At 49.1% G+C, this 20,569-nt stretch overlaps 2 protein-coding genes across 2 annotated transcripts; one reads left to right on the top strand and one right to left on the bottom strand.

Annotated features, from left to right (window-relative positions):
- Nucleotides 1-833: 833 nt before the first annotated feature.
- Dctpp1 (dCTP pyrophosphatase 1) lies at nt 834-6,333 on the top strand. The gene is made up of 3 exons (XM_004671017.2): nt 834-989; nt 2,145-2,255; nt 5,946-6,333. The coding sequence occupies exons 1-3, from the start codon at nt 880-882 to the stop codon at nt 6,220-6,222; spliced, it is 498 nt and encodes a 165-aa protein (XP_004671074.1). The 5' UTR covers nt 834-879; the 3' UTR covers nt 6,223-6,333.
- Nucleotides 6,334-9,545: 3,212 nt separating this feature from the next.
- On the bottom strand, nt 9,546-19,045 carry Znf771 (zinc finger protein 771). The gene is made up of 3 exons (XM_045131417.1): nt 18,898-19,045; nt 18,379-18,543; nt 9,546-10,553 (listed from the first exon to the last, which is right to left on the bottom strand). Exons 1-3 carry the CDS (start codon nt 19,015-19,017, stop codon nt 9,729-9,731), a joined length of 1,110 nt encoding a protein of 369 aa, XP_044987352.1. The 5' UTR covers nt 19,018-19,045; the 3' UTR covers nt 9,546-9,728.
- Between the last annotated feature and the right edge of the window lie 1,524 nt (nt 19,046-20,569).

Here is a 20,569-nt window from a genome sequence, read left to right as displayed (position 1 = left end):
CATTTGCAGTGGCTGGAGGCCCTGGCATGCACATTCTTTCTCTCTCTCAAATAAATTAATTTTTTAAAAAATTAAAAAAATATATAAATAAACACACAGAAATCAGTACCCTTCCTATGTGCTAAGAACAAACCTGTTGAGGATGAAATCAGGGAAATCTTTCCCATTCACAATTGCCTCAAAAATTGAATAAATAAAGTACTTGGAATACACCTAACCAAGGAAGTGAAGGATCTCTCTACAGTGAAAACTGTAAAACACTCAACACAAATTGCAGGAGACACTTGGCTATCAACAAGGAAACAAGTGACAATAAATGTGAGTTGAAGGTCCAGGTTCAGAGAGAGACTTAAGGAAACACAAGTGTGAGCAACAGAGGAAACCACAGCTCCCTCAGGGCCTACGCACCCCCGTGCACAAGCATCTGCAAACACGCACGCGCACGTACGAAGAAATCACAACACTAGGGCCTGGGTCCTAGTGGGATCTGACCATCTTCATTACTGTCCTTCAGCAACATTTAAACAGTGCGAAGGCTGCTCTGTAGGCTTCTCTAGCAGGGCCCTCTTTTGAACGATTTTTCCACTGGAGGGCCCTCTCCTCCCGCAGGCCATTTGCTTTGGTGCCACCGCGAGCTTCCACTAGGCAAGCCAAGTCCCGGCGATCTCTGCCCCGAGCCCACACCGCTTCCAGGGCCACACTGGTCCCTTTGGGTCGAGTCTAGACTGACGCACTCCAGGGCGCTTCCTCAGATTGGTCAAGTTCCTGCGAGGGGCGGGACTAGCAAAATCCCCATCAATGATTGGGTCATCCTTTCCCCGCGGCACCGCCCAGCCTGGCGCGAAGTTTGGTGGCTGCGGCCGCGGGGAAGTGGGCGGTATGTCTGCCGCGGGTGCAGATGGGCCCTCCAAGGAGGGCGAGGAAGGCGTCGCCAGCTCCGCCGCCGGCGGCTTGTTCAGGTTCAGCCCGGAGCCCACGCTCGAGGACATGTAAGCACAGGCGTTCAGCCTAGGGTGGGGAGTGGCCCTTTGTCATAGTAGGGTGGACTCCTCCACGTGGTCCGGAAGAAGACCCGCCGCAGCCCAGCCCTGCTGCCCGACCCCTGCGAACCTTGTAAACCTCACCTGCACATTTTACAGCTAAAGCTACTCCTCGGGGAGATACCGGAAGTCTGGTTCTGCCCTTGCACCCCAAGAGATTGTGGGTGACACAGCAGAGGTGGCAGAAGAGCGGAGATGTAGGAGACAGTATTTCTTGCAGCAGAACGTCTAGGCAGGCTCCTTAGGGCAGTTGTCTTGGAGCTGCGATCTATAATATAAGCAGACTTAGATATGCAGAGATAGGGACATCTCCAGTGGCAGAATTAGCAGCAGATGGAATGATTAAGAATAGAGAGCTAGCCGGGCGTGGTGACGCACGCCTTTAATCCCAGCACTCGGGAGGCAGAGGTAGGAGGGTTGCCATGAGTTCAAGGCCACTCTGAGACTCCATAGTGAATTCCAGGTCAGCCTGGGCTAGAGTGAGACCCTACCTCGGAAAAAAAAGAATAGAGAGCTGGAGAGATGGCTTAGCGGTTAAAGCGTTTGCCTGTAAGACCAAAGGACCCAGGTTCGATTCCCCAAGACCCATGTAAGCCAACTGCACAAGGTGGCACATGCGTCTGGAGTTTATTTGCAGCACCCGGAGTGGAGGCCCTGGCATGCCCATTCTCTATCTGACTCTCTTTCAAATAAATAAACAATGAAAGAATAATTAGGTTTCAGGGGCGCTCACCCATTTGCAAATGAGACAGGGTCTTTAAAAAAAAATTATTTGCAAGCACAGAGAGAGGGAGAATGGGCACGCCGAGGACCTCTAGAACGAACTCCAGATGCATGCACCACTTTGTGCATTTGGCTTGCGTGGGTACTGGGAAATTGAACCTGGTTCCTTAGACTTTTCAGTCAAGCGCCTTAACCACACTGAGCAATCTCTCCAGCCACCTAGACCAAGTCTTGTAAAGAGGTAGCAACTTGCTGTCTGTAGAGTTCCCTGGTCCATGTCCCCATTTACATGTATGACTGGAGTACCTGTCTTGGCCTTGTATCTTCTCCCCCATGTCCTAACCCTGAGATTTGGGCCTCCACCTCTTTATTCTATTCCAGTCGACGTCTCCATGCACAGTTTGCTGCTGAGAGAGATTGGGACCAGTTCCATAAGCCTCGAAACCTGCTCCTGGCCTTGGTGGGGGAAGTGGGAGAACTGGCAGAACTCTTGTGAGTAAATGGAAGGCTTTCTGGAATAGGCCTTGTGTTGGGGGAGGGGAGATTTATTGGACCCTCAGACCATGGTGGATTCCATTTCCCCTTCCTGGCCACACTGATGACTGAGTACCAAACCTGTAGGCGCACCTGATCTCTTGAGAAACTAGAGTAGCCCAACTGTAAGGAGAGGTGCACCAGCCCTTTACCTCCAAGGGTGGGCCCCAAAAGATCTGTCTGTGGCCTGCCAGAGGGGGTTGGCAAAGGTAGTGAGGCAAGAATGGGAGTACTACTTTTGCTAAAAGGATGGTGGGTCTGGGGAGATACTGGGTGAAGAGCTTGCCTCGCAAACACAAGGACTTGAGTTCAGCCCTAGATCCCGTATTTTAAAAAGCTGGGCTGTGGTTCCTACATGATGTAATTCCAACACTGGATAGGGGAGGTGGAGAAAGGCAATCTCGGGCTCTGTGAACAATCAGTCTAAATTGAGTAGGTGAGTTCCAGGCTATTGAGAGTTTCTGATTTAAAAAAAAAAAAAAACCAGCTCCATTACAGTGGTAGGTGACATAATATGTAAACTATTTTTGTTTTTAATCTGAGACTGTTTTAAGAGGAAAATAAACCAGGTATAGTGGCATACACTGGCAATCCCAGCACTTGGGAGGCAGAGGCAGAAGGATAAGTTCAGGGTCATTCTTGGCTACATAGCAGGGTTTTGGTTTATTTATTTATTTGCAAGCAAAGAGGAGAGAGAGAGAGAAAAAAAAAAAAAAAATAGGCATGCCGGGGCTTCTAGTCACTGTAAATGAACTCCAGATGCATGGGGCCACTATGCATCTGGCTTTACGTGGGTATTGGGGAATCAAACCTAGGTCCTTAGGCTTTGCAGTCAAGTGCCTTAACAACTGAGTCTTCTTTCCAGCCCCATAGCAGGTTTTGTTTGGAGGGTGTGGGGGGTTGAGGTAGGGTGTTGCTCTATCCCAGGCTGACTTAGAATTCACTATATAGCCTCAAGCTGGCCTCAAACTCACAGTGATCCTCCTACCTCAGCCTCTCCTAGGGCTGGGATTAAAGGTGTGTGCCACCATGCCTGGATACATAGCAGGTTTGAGGTCAGCCTGGACAGTAGCTTTTTGAAGAGTTGTGAATTGAAACCTGGCTATCAGAAAATGACCAGCCATCGCAAGAATCTAGTAGTAAGCCGGGTGTGGTGTTGCATGCCTTTAATCCCAGCATTCGGGAGGCAGAGGTAGGATTGCCATGAGTTCAAGGCCAGCCTGAGACTACATAATGAATTCCAGGTTAGCCTGAGCTAGAGTGAGACTCTTACCTCAAAAAAAAAAAAAAATCTAGGAGTAGGAAAAACATTCAAGACAAACAACAGTAAGTACCAAGGTCCTATGATTGATTGTCTTGTTGGCAAATTAGAGGTCACATTGACTTGAGGTGGGGAGAATAATCGGATGAACAGAAGAATGAGTTAGCAAGAGATGAATTTGACTAATAACACCCATCCAGGTCTAAAGTTTGGTCTGGAGTGGCAATGGTAAGGCTAGAGAAAAGCAGAATTGTTCCTCAAAACATTGTCTTAGGGTTGGGCATGGTGGAGCATGCTTTTCTTTCTTTAAAGCAGGTTCTGCTCTCTCTTCTTCTTTTTCTTTATTTGTTTGGCACAGAGAGAAAGACACAAGGGGGGGGGGAGAATGGGCGTGCCAGGACCTCCATCCACTGCAGACGAACTCCAGATGCATGCGCCATCTTGTGCATCTGGCTTATGTGGGTCCTGGGGAATCAAACTTGGGTCCTTAACCTTTGCAGGCAAGTGCCTTAACCACTAAGCCATTCCCCCAGCCCTTTTTTTTTTTTTTTATTGACACCTTCCATATTTGTAAACAATATTTGTAAACATATTTGTAAACACCTTCCCCTTTGAAATTCCACTCTCCATCATATCCCCTCCCCCTGTCAATCAGTCTTTTACGTTGATGTCATGATCTTTTCTACCTATTATGATGGTCTCGTGTAGGTACTGTGAGGTCATGGATATCCGGGCCATTTTCTGTCTGGACGAACATGTTGTAAGGAGTCCTACCCTTCCTTTGGCTCTTATGTTCTTTCTACCACCTCTTCCACAATGGATCATGAGCCATGGAAGGTGTGATAGAGATATTTCAGTGCTGAACACTCCTCTGTCACTTCTTCTCAGCACCATGGTGCCTTCTGAGTCATGCCAAGGTCAATGCCATCTGAGAAAAGAAGATTCTCTACCAAAAGTGAGAGTAGCATTAATGTATAGGTACAAATATTAAGAGAAGTGCTTACTGGGCAGTTTGATGAGCATAGTGTATACATTTAGCAAGACAGCAGCAGACGTTACACCCCTAGGGCTCATGACTACCCCTTGTTTTAAGTTTTCAGTGTCAGGGATGTATTCCCTCCCATGGAGTGGGCCTCCAGTGCAATTAGAGGGCAGTTGGGTTTCCACCATGACAGACATGCCACTATTGTACCAGTTGGTTCATTTGGCCTAGCTGGCCAAATATAAGGCTTGCATTGTGCACTGTTGAGTATTTTCACTGGTGATTTCTCTCCCATTGAACTGCATGCAGAATGGCTTCTTCCAGCTTTCTGTCAGCTGTTCTACATGGAGGAGGTTTTCAGCTCAGCTCCAGCAGGGTTTCTCAGTGACTTTGAAGCCAAAGTATGTGGAGTCTTCAGCAATAGGGTCTTACCATCTAGTCCTGGTGGGAAACAAAGGGCCTTGGCAATGGCCTGTAATGTTTGGGGCCATCAGGGACCTCCCTGACAGCTCACTGGAAGGTACCCCATCCTTGGCACTTAAAATTTTCTATTAACAATCTACAGCTCCTTTGTGTTCCATTGTCCAAAAAAGGAGATTTTTATATGACTTAATTTATATTCTTAGATTTTGATTAGCCTTCCCTCCACCTTTCCTTATTCAATCTCTTCTCCTGACCTCACTTGGGCCTTTTCACCCCCCATTAATCTGTTTTTCTACTTACATGTACACAATACCATTCTATGAGCTTCCCCCTCCCTCCCTTTCTATTCCCTTTATATCTCCTTTCTAGCTTACTGAACTATGCTACTGAGTTTTCTTCCTACTCACAGAAGTCCAGCCATTTGTAGCTAGGATCCACATATGAGAGAGAGAACAGGCGACATTTGGTTCTCTGGGCCTGAACTACCTCACTTAGTATAATCCTTTCCAGATCCATCCATTTCCCTGCAAATTTTATAACTTAATTTTTCTTTACCATCGAGTAGAACTCCATTGTATAAATGTGCCACATCTTCATTATCCACTCATCAGTTGAAGGACATCTAGGCTGGTGGAGCATGCTTTTAATCCCAGCACTAGGGGAGGCAACCGTAGAAGGATCACTGTGAATTTGAGACCACAGTGTGAATTCCAGGTCAGCCTGGGCTAGAGTGGGACCCTGGACCTTTAAAAAAAAAGAGAAAGAAAAGAAACAACAAAAAATCATTGTCTTAACATGTGATATATTCCCTTTGGCATTCCTTGGCTGAGGTAGATACATAGAGGTCTGGCTATTACCTGTTGGGAGTCTCTTCCTCACATGACTCCTCCCTAGGGCCAGATCTGTTGACTGAAAGGGCTGTGGAGGCCAGGCCTGACTTGTCCTAGGTAGTAGCTGTCTATGTGTCCTGTTTTGTCCCTAGTCAGTGGAAGTCTGATACAGAACCTGGTCCCCAAACCTGGCTCCCAAGGGAACGGGCAGCTCTTCAAGAGGAGCTGAGTGACGTCCTCATCTACCTGGTAGCATTAGCAGCCCGTTGCCATGTGGATCTACCTCAAGCAGTGCTCTCCAAAATGGAGACCAACCGAAGACGTTACCCAGTCCATCTGTCCCGTGGATCTTCCCGCAAGTACACAGACTTGCCCCATGGGGTCATCTCTGAAGACCAGGCAGTGGAACCTGAAGATCCTGCCTCTTGAGCACCAAACTGACCTGCAATTCAGCATGACTTCTAAACAGCAGAGATAGGACTTGTTCTGGTACTGTCCTAATAAACCACGGTTCTGGGGCCCAGGAGCCTCCTAAAACAAGTCTCCTTGTGCTTTTTCTCCCAGTAAAATGAACTTGGGCAAATTTCTAGATTTTTTTTTTAAATATTTTATTCATTGGAGAAAGGGGCAGAGAGAATGGGTGCAGCAGGGCCTGTAGCCACAGCAAATAAATTCCAGATGCATGTGCCACCTTGTGCATCTGGCTTACGTGGATCCTAGAGAACTGAACTTGGGTCCTTAAGCTTCGCAGGCAAGTGTCTTAACTGCTAAGCCATCTCTCCAGCCCTAGATATTTCTCAAGTAGCTAAGAAGACTGTCAGCAGGTCCTGCAGAGGGAAGCCAGGGGTACTCTGTCCAGTCCCTTGTTCCCCTGTTGTGCTGCTACCTGCAGGGCAGAGGGTTTGAGTTTCTGGGCAATTTCTCAGTTGCATCTATGCAAATCACTAACCCTCTGAGCCTGTAAAGGAGATTAGGGGCTGCGTGCAGTAGGTTTAGTCTGGATTCTCTAGCCAGGCTGTCTTAAGAGTCCAAGATTGATCAATATGAAATATGTTCATCCAGTAAAGTTCTCAAAATTGAAAAAATTGAGACAGAATGGGGGCAGCAGGGCCTTCCGTCATTGCAAACGAGCTCCAGGTGCATATGCCACCTTGTGCATCTGGCTTACATGGATACTGGGGAACCAAACCTGGGCCCTTAGCTTTCGCAGGCAAGGGACTTAACGACTAAGCCAGCTCTCCAGCCCCCAAAATTTTAACTATTTAAAATTTTATTTATTTATTTGGTTTTTTGAGGTAGGGTCTCACTAGTCCAGGCTGACCTGGAATTCACTATATAGGCTCAGGTTGGTCTCAAACTCATGATGATCCTCCTACCTCTGCCTCCCGAGTGCTGGAAAAGGTGTGTGCCACCACGCCAGCAGTATTTTTAAATTTTTACTTATTTGAGAGAAAGTGGCATACAGAGAATGGGCACTCCAAGACCTCTAGCCACCTCAAATAAACTCCAGATGCATGCACCACCTTGTGTATCTGGCTTATGTGGGTCCTGAGTAATTGAACCTGGGTTCTTTGGCTTTCTTTGTAAGCAAGTGCCTTAACCACTAAGCCATCTCTCCAGCCCTCCCCCCCAATTTTTTGTTGTTAAAGAGCTCAAGACCTGGATGTGATTATAGACATACCTGCATTATTTCCATCCTCTTCTGTAAAATGAAAGTAATAGTATTGACCTGATAGGAGTTGTAAGGGTTTCATTAGGAAGAGAGCTTAGTGGTTAGGGAAAGTGCCCAGGTTCAGTTCCCAGCACCCACATAAGCCAGATGCACAAGGTGGCACATGGATGTGGAGTTTATTCGCAGTGGCTGGAGTCCCTGGTGTGTTCATTATTTATCTGCCACTCAAATATTTTTTTTGAAAGGTGGGGGGCTAGAGAGATGGCTTAGCAGTTAAGGCACTTGCCTGCGAAGCCTAAGGACCCATGGTCAACTCTCCAGATCCCATGTAAGCCAGGTGCGCAAAGGTGAGGTAAGGTCATACATGCCCACTAGGTGGTGGAAGCGTCTGGAGTTTGACTTCAGTGGCTGAGGCCTTGGTGCTTCAATTCTGTTGCCTCTCTCCCCCCAAAAATAAGTGTACGGGGCCTGACGTGACACACACACCTTTAATCCCAGTACTCTGGGAGGCAGAGGTATAAGCATCACTGAGGTCGAGGACAGGCTGGAACTACAGAGTGAGATCCAAGCCTGCCTATGCTAGAGTGAGACCTTACCCTGAAAAGGTGTAAGACAGAGAACTAGAAGTAAATCGGGGACCACAAGTCTGTAATGGAGAGCAGAACAGGGATTCCTCTCTTTAGTCCAAGTGAAGATTATTATTCACCTGAGCAACTTTTTGTTTTCCAGCTAGACAGTGTTGAGTATGGAACAGTTTATGTAACTGAGAACTTGTGAGTCACCCAGGCCTGCCTTCCTCAGTTGGGTAATACAGAAACCAGTGATCACTGATTAGCTCTTCTCCCTCAGCCTGCTTCCACATCAGTGAAATGAGACAGCCCTTAGTTTCCTGTTCCTCTCCTGCAGTGATCCCTTTGTTTCACAGGATCCAATAGATGAGAACTGCTTGTTTTATGTTCCCAAACCCATGGAACCTTGTTATTCTCTCCTTTATCCCTTATGTAATCACAACCTCACCCCCATCTGTCTCCTATTCTGTGCTCACCCTTTTCACCTTCAGGATACATCTAAAACAGTTCTGGACTGGAGAAATGGCTTAGCAGTTAAGGTGCTTGCCTGCAAAGCCAAAGGATTCAGGTTCAGTTCCCCAGTACCAGATGCACAAGATGGTGCATTCGGAGTTCGTTTGCAGTGGCTGGGACACCCATTCTGTCTGCATTGTTGTAAAAAGTAAATAAATATTAAAAAAAAAAAAAGTTATCCTTTGCTTCCAGCCTTGGGAGGCAAAGGTACGAGTTTCACTGAGACCCAGGTGAGCCCGGGCTAGAGGAAGATCCTACTTCGTTGGGGGAGAAAAAGTAATTGTAGTTGGGTTTCAAGCTTTTGATCCCAGCACTTGCACTGGATAGGAGGATTCCTGTAAATTCTTGAGCCAGCTTGGGACTAGTTACAGGTCAGCCTCGGCTAGAGTGAGAAAAACACAAAACCATTACTCCTGCTTCACGTGGTGGTTCACACTTGTAATCCCAGCACGAGAGAGGCAGAGAAAAGAAGTGAATTTGAGATTAACATAGGCTATAGACCTAGATTCTTAAACACAAATCTGACAGGAGCCTCTCTAAACAACACTGGGTTGTGACTGCCTGTTTGCCAGTCCTTCCTGTGCCATGGAAGACAAAACATTGGAGTTGGATATGGTGGCACGCCTCTGTAATCCCAGTTCTCAGGAGATAAGGCAGGATTGCCTCAAATTCAAGGCCAATTTAGACCACAGAGCTCTAGGGCTGCATAGCAAGCCTTGTTTGGAGGATGAAGATGAGCTAACATCTAACAAACGTTGTTTTAACAGAGCTGCCTCCATCCTGCACCAGTGACCTCCAGAGAGCCTCGAAACAGTACTGTTGGTGAACAGGCCCTACCCATAGGCCTTTCAGAGTTGAGGGTGAAGCTTAACCGAGCCTAGGTGTGGGTTCTGCCCCAGCCCGACCCCAGGAACCCTTTAAGGCGGTATTTTGACCCGCGACAACTCCACACCAAGGCCTGGTGAACACCCCAACATTCCTTTAGTCACAGGCACGGGTGGTGTGAATATAATACTTTATTCACTCACACGGGCCAAGGGAATGTAGCGGAGGGGGTGGGCACGTTCCAGGGACCCCAGTCCCAGGAGCAGCCTGGCTGCCAGCCCACACTTTCCTAGACCTAGATGCAGGGGCGAAAGGAGCCATCCCGGTGAATGCAACCAGGTGGAAGGCCCGGCGGTTCAGCTGCCCTCGCACTCGGGGCAGCGCTCAGTGGGAGTGGAGTCTGTAGCGCTGTCGGGTAGCTGGAAGTCTCGGCCGCAGCCCGCGCAGATATAGAGACGGCGCCGGATGTGGGCGCGACGGTGGCGGATGAAGTGCGAGCTGAGGCGGAAGCGACGGCCGCACTCGGTGCACGGGTAGGGTCGCTCGCCTGTGTGCGTGCGCGCATGCTCCGCCAGGTTGGAACGGTGGCCGAAGCGCCGGCCGCACACGGCGCAGCGGTGCGGCTTCTCGCCTGTGTGCACGCGCCGGTGCTTGGCCAGCGCCGAGCTCTGCGCGAAGCGCGTGCCGCAGTCGGCGCATGCGTACGGGCGCTCGCCCGTGTGCGTGCGTCGGTGGCGCGCCAGGCACGAACTTCCGCCGAAGGCTCGTCCGCAGTCCGGGCACGCGTAAGGCTTCTCGCCCGTATGCACGCGCAGATGCTGTGCGTAGTTGGAGCTCTGCGCGAAGCGTCGGCCGCACTGCGTGCACCCGTACGGCTTCTCGCCGGTGTGGCGCCGCCGGTGCTGCCGCAGGTTCGACGCGGCGGAGAAGCGCTTGTCGCACTCGGGGCACTGGTAGGGCCGCTCGCCCGTGTGCGTGCGGCCGTGTTTGGTCAGCGCCGACTTCTGCGAGAAGCACCGGCCGCACTCGGGGCACTGGTAGGGCCGCTCGCCCGTGTGCGTGCGTGCGTGCTTGGCTAGCGTGGAGCGGCGCGCGAAGGCACGGCCGCAGTCCGGGCACACGTGCGGGCGAGCCGGATCGCTCGACGCCGCTGGGGCTGCTGCTGGCACCTCGCTGGCGACCTGTAGGGAGAAGGGGTGTAGGTCAGCCTCGATGGGCCCCAAGAAAGCCCAGGGTCTCCGCACACTGCGAACTCTTGGAGCCTCACTTCCCCCAACGGTGCTTGCCTCGGAGTATTCGTGCATCATAAACTGAGATAATACCTATGTAATAGAAAATGCCGGCTAGCATTGTAGCTTATATGCATTAATTCAGTAGACTTACTGGGCACATGCAGTGTTGCCCACCCTCAGGACTTGGCAATAAAAAGAAAAGCATTTTAAAAAATTCCTGAGCCGGGCATGGTGGCGCATGGCTTTATTAATCCCAGCATTTGGGAAGCTGAGGTAGGAGGATTGCCGTGAGTTCGAGGCCACCCTGACACTACACAATAAATTCCAGGTCAACCTCGGCTACAGCAAGACTCTACCTGGAAAAACCAAAATAATCATAAATTCCCGGGTACCTGGCACTGAGGAGGCAAGGTAGGAGGTTAAAGAGCGCCAGGCCAGCCTGCACTATATACAGTGAGACCCTGTCTCAGAACCCAAGGGCTGTAGATGCAGCTCAGTGACACACTGCCCTAAAAGGCTGAGGGCTAGATCCCAAACACTAGGAGCAAGTATGAATCTTGCGTTCAGGAAGGATTAAAATTGTTGGTATTACAAGGATGCTGCAAATTGAAGTGAAGTAGGGTTGGTAAGAGTGTTTGTTTTGTTTTGTTTTGTTTTTTTAAGGTCGGGTCTCTCTCTAGCTGAGGCTGACCTGGAATTCACTCTAGTCTTAGGGTGGCCTTGAATTCATGGCGATCCTATCTCTGCCTCCCAAGTGCTGGAATTAAAAGTGTGTACCACCACGCCTGGACTTTTTGTTGTTTTGACAGGGTAACATGAAGGGGAGAGAAATGGAGTGGAAATCTCCTAGCTTAGGGCCCAGGCGACAGTAAAGACTTTGGCTTTCTAATAATAAATGAAATGAGGAACCACTGAAGAGGGGATGTCTGAGATTTTGAGTACGAAATGACCAGGCTCTTTAATACCCCGGAGAGCGGGCAGAAACGAGCCTAGTAAAGAGACTACTACAGTTATCTAAAAGACTGGTCTAAGCCCAGGACAGGGACAGGGAATACGCAGCCAATGATAACTCAGCATCCGGATACAGCTATGGGGTGTAAGGAAAGAAAAGGCTCAGAATGACATTAAGATATTTAGGGTGGGGGCTGCTGGGGTATGGCTTAGCAGTTAAGGCGTTTGCCTGCAAAGCCAAAGAACCCAGGTTCGATTCTCCAAGACCCATGTTAGCCAGATGCACAAGGGGAACGTATGTCTGGAGTTCGTTTGCAATGGCGGGAGGCCCTGGTGTACCCATTTTCTCTCTCCCTCTTTCTCTGTCAAATAAATAAAATATTTTTTAAAAAAGATATTTAGGGTGGGGAGATAGTACAGCTGTTAAAAGGCACTGGCTTGCAAAGCCTAGAAGCTCGGGGTTTAATTCCACAGAAAACACGTAAAGCCAGATGCAAAAGTTGACGCCTGCAACTGGAGTTCATATGCAGCAGCAAAAGGCCATGATGCATCCATACTCTTTTAAATATGTTTATTATTTATTTACAAGCAGAAAAGGAGAATAGGAATGCCAAAGTCTCTAGTTACTACAAAAGAACTCTATGCGGATGTGCCAATTTGTGCATCTGGCTTTGCAAGTACTGGGCCATAGGCTCTGCAAGTAAGTGCCTTTAATGGCAGAACTATCTTTCCAGACTAGTTTTGTTTTTGAGGGAATGTTTTGCCCGTCTAGCCCCAGGCTGACCTGGGATTCACTATGTAGTCTCAGGGTGGCCTTGAACTCAGCAATCCTCTTACCTCTGCCTCTCAAGTGCTGGGATTAAAGGCATGTGCGACCATGTACAGCTTTTTTGTTATTTTTTTTAAAATATCTTATTTGGGGCTGGAGAGATGGCTTGGCGGTTAAGGTGTTTGCACACAAAGCCAAAGAACCCAGACTCAATTCTCCAGAACCCACATAACCCTACTGCACAAGGGGCACACATGTCTCGAGTTCGTTTGCAGTGTGGCTGGAGGCCCTGGCACACCCATTTTCTCCCTCTAATGAATAAATTTCAACAACAAAAAAACCTTTCTAGCCAGGCTTGGTGGCACATGCCTTTAATCCCAGCACTTGAGAGGCAGAGGTAGGAGGACTGCTGTGAGTTCAAGGCCACCCTGAGACTACATAGTGAATTCCAGGTTGGCCTGGGCTACAGTGAAACCCTACCTCGAAAAACCAAAATGAAAAAAAATTTAAAGGGGAGCCGGGTGTGGTGGCAGAGGTAAGGAGGATCGCCATGAGTTTGAGACCACCTGAGACTGAAACTACATAGTGAAATCTAGGTCAGCGTGAGCTAGAGTGAGATCTTACCTTAAAAAAACAATTAGGAAGAAAAAAAAAAAAACTAAAAAAAATTTTTTAAAGCAATTTATTGCCTTGGGCTAGAGCGAGACCCTACCTGGAAAAAATACAAAGAAAATAAAAGAAAACAGAAGTTTACTGCCTTTTTTCTTTTTGGAGGTAGGGTCTCGCTCGAGCCCAGGCTGACCTGAAACTCAAGAGATCCTGCTACCTCTGCCTCATGAGTGTTGAGATTAAAGGTGTGTACCACCATGCCCAGCTTTATTTTATTTTTATTTACTTATTTTTTTTATTATGTGTTATTTATTATTTACTATTATTTATTTAACATTTTACTTACAGCTTACATGGGTTCTCAGGAGTTGAACCTGAGTCCTTAGGCTTCACAGGCAAGTGCCTTAACCACTAGGCCACTCTCCAGCCCGTATATTTTCTATTTATTTATTTATTTGAGATAGAGAGGCAGATAGAGTAAGCATGGGTGCACCAAGGACTCCAGCCGCTGCAAATGACTCCAGATGCTTGCGCCATCTTGTGCACCTAGCTTACGTGGATCCTAGAGAATAGAACCTGGGTCTTTTGTCTTTGTGTGCAAACGCCTTAACCACAAAGCCATCTCTCCAGCCCTGGGATTTTCTTTATCAGGATAAATTCATATACAAAACTGGGGTGAGATAAAAGGTTCAGGGGAGCCTGCACTATATAATGAGAACCTGTCTCAAAACCAGAGGACAGACATGGTGGCGCACACCTTTAATCCCAGCATTAAGGAGGCAGAGGTAGGAGGATCATCATGAGACCAAGGCCACCCTGAGACTACATAGTGAACTCCAGGTCAGCCTGGCCTAGAGTGAAACCCTGCCTCAAAAAAAAAAAACAAAAAAAAACACTAAAGTAAAATAAATAAAGATAGATCGTAAAAGAGTAGCTTTGGGGCCAGAGAGATGGATTAGTGGTACTTAGTGCACTTGTCTGCAAAGCCAAAGGATTCAGGTTCAACTCCCCAAGACCCACATAAGCCAGATGCACAAGGTGGCACATGCATCTGGAGTTCATTTACAGCAGCTGGAGGCCCTAACACACACATTCTGTCTCTGCCTCTTTCTCCCTCTCCCTCTCTCAAATAAAATGAATACAAAATAAAATATTTAATAAAAGAAGAGTGTGTGGGTGGGTGGGGTGGCGCACGCCTTTAATCCCAGCATTCGAGAGGCAGAGGTAGGAGCATCGCCATGAGTTCAAGGTCACCCTGAGACTACATAGTGAATTCCAGGTCAGCCAGAGCTAGAGCGAGATGCTACTATGGGGGAAAAAGAAAGAGAGAGAGACAGAGGCTTTGAATTCAAACTAAAAAGCAGGATAAATTGGGAAATTAGCAATCAGCCAAGGGAACCCTGGTTTAAATAGTACAAAAGAGGGCTGAGGAGATGGCTTATTGGTTAAGGCATTTGCCTGCAAAGCCAAAGGACCCAAGGGTCAAACCAGGACCCATATAAGCCAGTTGCACAAGGCAGTGCATGCGCCTGGAGTTCATTTGCAGTGAGTGGGTAGAGGCCCTGGTGCCCCCATGCTCTCTCTGCCTCTTTCTCTCTTTCTCTTTCAAATAAATAGATAAGATATTAAGAATAAATAAATAATGTAAAGTAGTTCCCCCATAGCCACAGTTTGATTTGCCAGTTGTCAACCACAGTCTGAAAATATCAAATGGAAAATTCCAGAAATAATTCAGAAGCTTTTATTACAATATATTGCTATCATCCTATTTTATTAATATTAATTTATGACTGTACCTAATTTAGAATTTTTCGTTTTGGTTTTTGCAGGTAGGGTCTCTAGCCCTGGCTGACCTGGAATTCACTGTGTAGTCTCAGGACAGTCACAGCAATTCTACCTCTGCCTTCAGAGTGCTGGGATGTGCATGTGCCACCATACCCAGTTTCTTTTATTTTTAAGGCACATTCTCACTTTAGTCCAGACTGATCTCCTACTGTCTTCATACTTCAGCCTTGAAAATGCTGGGATTAGACTTGAACCACCATGCCTGGCCTAGAAGTTATTGTTTTTTTGGTTTTTCAAGGTACGGTCTTGCTCTAGCCCTGGCTGACCTGGAATTCACAATGTAGTCTTGGGTGACCTAGAACTCACTGCAATGCTCCTACCTCTGCTTCCCCAGTGCTGGGATTAAAGGTGTGCACCACCACACCCGGCTTTAGGAATTACATTTTATTTCAAGTCTATACATATAAGAAAAAATATCGTCCACACAGGCGTCACACAGTTGTAATTCCAGCACCCAGGAAGTTAAGGCAGGAGAATCAGTTTGAAACGATCCAAGGTTTCAGCCATCTACTGGTGGTGGAGGTCTTGGAATATATTCCCTGACAGGTACTACTGCATCAGTGTCGAAGCTTTGAGAACACTACTTTATTAAATTTTTCTGTCAACCCTTTGTGAATGGTGTCATGTATGTGTGTCTTTTCGATGGTCTATGTGGCTCCCTGGCTTTGAACTTACAATCCTCCTGCCTCTGCCTCTTGAGTGCTGGGGTTACAGATCTGTGTGCATCAGTCCTGCTACTTCTGTTTTTGTTTTGGAATCAGGGTTTTGTAATACAGCCCAGTTGGTCTAGAATTCATTATGTAGCCTAAGCTGGCCTAGAAGTTGCAACAATCTTCCTATCTCCACCTCCTGAATGCTGGGATTATAGGCTGGTCAGGTGTACCCTCTTGAGGGTCAAGAACAAGGCTCAAGAGACTACAAGCCAATGGCGAATAAACAGGCTACACTCCCATCTGAATTTACACTGCCAAGAAGTGACAGAGGTGGGTGGACTCCCAAGTCTCTGGCTTTTCCTGAGAGATTCACCGTTAAAATACGCCTTACAGTTTAAACCAAGGAACTTCACACAGTGGTCTGGTAGTCTGAATTCAAGGTCACATTTTCTAGTCTTGCCCTGGTTTTAACATCTGTGGGTCAATGTTAACCCTAAAGCTATTATGGTTTTTTGGTTTTTTTGTTTTGTTTTGGTTTTGGTTTTTCGAGGTAGGGTCTCACTGTAGCTCAGGCTGACCTGGAATTCACTATGGAATCTCAGGGTGGCCTTGAACTTGCACGATCCTCCTACCTCTGCCTCCCGAGTGCTGGCATTAAAGGTGTGCACCACCATAACCAGCTGGATTCCACACACCTTTAATCCCAGGACTCGGGAGGCAGAGGTAGGAGGATCACCATGAGGTTGAGGCCACCCTGAGACTACATAGATCCAGCATTTTTACCAAGTACCTGGTGATGCTTATGTAGTTGGTCCGGTTGTGTTTTCTACTTTAAATGAAAAGGAGGATTTGGGGCTGGAGAGATGGCTTAGCGGTTAAGCGCTTGCCTATGAAGCCTAAGGACCTCAGTTCGAGGCTTGGTTCCCCAGGTCCCATGTTAGCCAGATGCACAAGGGGCGCACACGTCTGGAGTTCGTTTGCAGAGGCTGGAAGCCCTGGCGCGCCCATTCTCTCTCTCCCTCTATCTGTCTTTCTCTCTGTGTCTGTCACTCTCAAATAAATAAATAAATAGTTAAAAAAAAAAAAAAAGAAAAGGAGGATTTTGACTACCCAAAGGGTTCAGTGGAGACACTGTTTAGGTGATCTCAAACTTCAGTCAGTGAGATTAAGATTTTAGGCTAGGCTAGGCTAGGCATGGTGGTCAGCATGGGTTAGAGCAAGATGCTACCTAGGGGAAAAAAAAAAAAACAGATTTAAAGCCAGGCATGGTAGTATATGCCTTTAATCCCAGCAATGAAGCTGAGGTACAAAAACTGCTGTGAGTTCAAGTCCAGCATGGGCTATAGAATGAGTTCCAGGTCAGCTCTGAGCTAGAATGAGATCCTGCCTCCAAAAAAAAAAAAAAAAAAAATTAGGGGCTAGAGAGATGGCTTAGCGGTTAAGGCATTTGCCTGCAAAACCAAACGACCCAGATTCAATTCCCCAGTACCACATAAGCCAGATGCACAAGGGGGCGCATGCATGTGGAGTTTGTTTGCAGTGGCTAGAGGCCCTGGAGTGCCCATTCTCTGTCTATCTCCTCTCTCTCTCTCTGCTTACAAATAAATAAATAATAATTAAAAAATTAAAAGTAAAGAGGGCTCAGAAAACCCACAGAAGCAGCAGCCTGAACTAACACAAGGGGCTAAGGAGGCAGGAGAAATAGTGCTCTAGAGTTCATTTAGACTGGACAAGGCCTAGGAAGCCAGTCCACTAGCCTAGCACCTACCATGTCCACCAAGGAGCAGAAAATTTTTCTTTCCCTGGGATATGGACCCTGAGACCTGGGAGAGCAGAAGTCCTCCCAGCTAGGCCCAAGCTCCTCTGGGGTAGGCTGAGAGCCTTGTGCAGCTCTGGCAAGGAGAAGCATACCTGGCCACAGTTCAAGTCCTAAATGAGGGAGGGAGTTTTTAACCCATTCTGAAGTATTTAAACCTTTCAGCTACCCTCAGGATAAAACCCAGACAGCTAGTGTGGTCAGCAATCCAACCTACCCCCAAGAGTGCTACAGCAGAAGGAGGCACCTGTGCACAGATCTCCACAGCTCCTCCGTAAGTCTGAAAAGGCCATTCTTTCTTCCTGGTATGGTCACTTTACCAACTTTGGGACCTTGGGCCACTTACCAAAATGCCCCATGCCTCAGTTTCCACAACCATAAAATGGAATAAATACTACCTACATCACAGAAGAGGTGCTTAGCAGGGGGTGCTCACGCCTTTAATCCCTGCACTTCAGAGGTTGAGGTAGGAGGACTGCTGTGAGTTCACGGCCAGCCCATGCTACATAGTGAGTTTAGGTCATCCTGGGCTAGAGTGGAACTCTGCCTCAAAAAAAAAGACCGGGGAGAGGCTCTTAAAATGTCTGCTTGCAAAGCCTGCTGGCTCAGGTTCAATTCCCCAGCACCCCTGTAAAGCTAGACACAAAAAGTGTCTGGAATTGGTTTGCATGAGCAAGTGACCCTGGTGTGCTCACTCACACATACACACACACACACACACAGGTGTGCAAAAACAAAAATAAAAATAAAGGTGCTTCGAATGGCACATGGCTATCAAGCAGCTATTGTTACTATAGCTGGCCTGACTGTCCCTCACTCCTGATTCTGAATTAAGTTTTCAGTTCTGGGCTTCACCAACCCAGTGTGCCTGCACCAACACACAGGATTGTGCATGGACTCTGGGCTCCATGGGGATTGACCGGAAGAGTTTACTCTAGCACCCAGCATGGAGCCTGGCTCTCAACGTAGGCCAGACACATCTCTGTATGATCGAAGTGAGAGCAGTGGGCAGAAGCATGGCCCAACCTTCAGGTTCAGAACCTGAGATCAAGGGAAAATGGGGACAGGATTCTGGACTTCTGTCTGGACCAGGTTTGAGGTTGGGGAGGAGGCTCGGGGTGTGACACGTACCTCCTTTTTGTCCACCTCCTTGTTTTCCACGGGGATCTTGAGTTTCACCACCTCATACTTCTCCTCACCCTCCTCCTCCTCACCCTTCACCAGCAGCACCATCTCCTCCTGCATCTCTTCCTCCTCCTCTTCCTCCGCCTGCTGTTCGCCAGGCATCTTGGTGTCCTGAGGCGGGGAGCTGGATCAGAGGCTCAGGACCCGCCCCCCCCCCACCTCCACGCACACCGTGGCCCCGGCCCAGACAAGGAGGTGCAGCCGTGGCTTCTCCCGCCCTGCCCAGCTCTCTGGCGTCTGGTCCTCCCCCATCCACCCTCACTCGGCCCCACGCTCCCGAGACACCCGTCCACCGCACTCATTCTGGCATTCAAGGCCCTCCACAGTTCTAATCCCCAACCCCCGCAAGTCGCCACCCTCCCCGCGCTGAGTCACTCCCCGGGGCCTGGGTCGGTGACCCGGGGCGCCAGGGGCCGGCCTGGAGGCGAGATGGGGCGGAGGCCCTGGGGTGGGGTGCGCACTCACCAGCGAAGGTTCGGCGCTCGCGCTGCCCCAGGCCTGGGCAAGGGGCGGTTGGGTACTCCGAGGAGGCCGCGGCTCCGGAGGCGGGGGACGGGGGCGGGGCGGGGCCCTGGGGACGGCCATTCATTGGCCCTACCATCTAGCTCCGCCCCGAGAGGAGGGACGTGCAGGACCCAGGCATCTGGACCAAACCGCCGGGAGGCGGCGCGAGCCCCGCGCCCCTGCTCCCGAAACTCTCAGGGACGCGAGCGACCCCCAGCGCGGCCTCGGAGCCCCGGCCGAGCTCTGACCCGCCCTTGCGGCCGTCCCCGCGGAGGCCCGGCGCCTGCTGCCCGCGCGTCCGCTCAGCCCGAAGTAGGCCACGTGCGCTCCCGCCCCGGCCCGGGCCTCTCGCTGGCGCCCCGCCTGGAGGGCGGACCCCGTGGCCTCACCTCCTCGCAGCCTCTTTCTTCTTCCTCTTTCTCCATCTCCTGGCCTCGGGGGCAGCTTGCTCTTCGATATGTACTGCCCAAATCGACAGCCGCCCAAGCTGTCCGACGCCGTCGTTTATTGTGTGGTGTACTTAGTGTCTGTCCCCTACTTTTGGGTATGAGGGGTGCTTTTTGCTGGCGGGGGGAGGGGGTGTCGAAGTAAGGCCTCGCTCTAGCTCAGGCTGACCTGGAATTCACTCTAGCCCCAGACTGGCCTCGAACTCACAGCCGATCCTCCTTCCACTGACATCTGAGTCCTGGAATTAAAGGCAAGCACCACCACGACACGGGAGGGGTGCTTTGTTTGAGGCAGTCTCACCATGGAACCTCTGACTGGCTTGGAACTCTCAAAGTAGACTTACTTGTCTAACCTCGAATTTGCGGCCACTGCACGCTGAGATTGCAGGCAGGAGTTACCACACCTGGTATGGGGGGGTAACTTGGGAGCAGGCTATGCCGAGTGTTTTTCACATTTGGTCTCCTTGAATCTGCACAAGGATCATGTCCCCATTTTACAGATGAGCATAATGCTCGGTGGGGAAAGCGGATTTACCCAAGTTTTACACTAAAGGTGTGCGTCGCATTTCAGCTATAACGGTCGCCTAGATGAAAAATCCCATCCACGGGGAGTATCCTGTTTATCCCTCAGGATATTTTTATTGTTAAAAGTTATCTATGGGGGGGGCGGGTTTGGAGAGATGGCTTAACGGTTAAGGTGCATGCCTGCAAAGCCTAAGGACCCCAGTTCCATTCTCCAGGTCCCACGTAAGCCAGATACACATGGTGGTGCATGTGCCTGGAGTTCATTTTCCAGTGGCTGCAAGTCCTGGCACATCCATTCTCTCTCTCCCTCCCTCCCCCCCCCCCCATAAGTAAAAACTTTAAAAGTTAGCTATTGGGCTGGAGAGATGGCCTAGTGGTTAAGCGCTTGCCTGTGCAGCCTAAGGACCCCGGTTAGAGGCTCAATTCCCCAGTACCCACGTAAGCCAGGTGCACAAGGTAGCACATGCATCTGGAGTTTGCAGTGGCTGGAGGCCCTCGTGGTGCACCTATTCATTCTCTCTCTCTCTCTTTCTCTTTCTCCTTCCCTCCCTCCCTCCTTCTCTCTCTCTCGCTCTCAAATAAATAAATAAAAATAAACAACAAAATGTTAGCTATCCTAGCCAGGCGGGGTAGCACAGTCCTAGCACTTGGGAGGCAGAGGT

This window comes from Jaculus jaculus, chromosome 12 (genome assembly GCF_020740685.1).
Source record: "Jaculus jaculus isolate mJacJac1 chromosome 12, mJacJac1.mat.Y.cur, whole genome shotgun sequence".
Lineage (NCBI taxonomy): Eukaryota > Metazoa > Chordata > Mammalia > Rodentia > Dipodidae > Jaculus > Jaculus jaculus.
The sequence above is the reverse complement of the archived record's forward strand: the minus strand, read 5'-3'. Positions and strand labels throughout refer to the sequence as shown.

Bases quoted from the DNA above. Each gene is read 5' to 3' on its own strand.
- Dctpp1 (XM_004671017.2), top strand. From the start codon at position 880: ATGTCTGCCGCGGGTGCAGATGGGCCCTCCAAGGAGGGCGAGGAAGGC. The intron at 990-2,144 runs GTAAGCACAGGC...ATTCTATTCCAG, and splicing joins GAGCCCACGCTCGAGGACAT to TCGACGTCTCCATGCACAGT. The intron at 2,256-5,945 runs GTGAGTAAATGG...TTTTGTCCCTAG, and splicing joins GGAGAACTGGCAGAACTCTT to TCAGTGGAAGTCTGATACAG.
- Znf771 (XM_045131417.1), bottom strand. From the start codon at position 19,017: ATGGCCGTCCCCAGGGCCCCGCCCCGCCCCCGTCCCCCGCCTCCGGAG. The intron at 18,544-18,897 runs GTGAGTGCGCAC...TCCCCGCCTCAG, and splicing joins CGAGCGCCGAACCTTCGCTG to GACACCAAGATGCCTGGCGA. The intron at 10,554-18,378 runs GTACGTGTCACA...TTCTCCCTACAG, and splicing joins AGGAGGTGGACAAAAAGGAG to GTCGCCAGCGAGGTGCCAGC.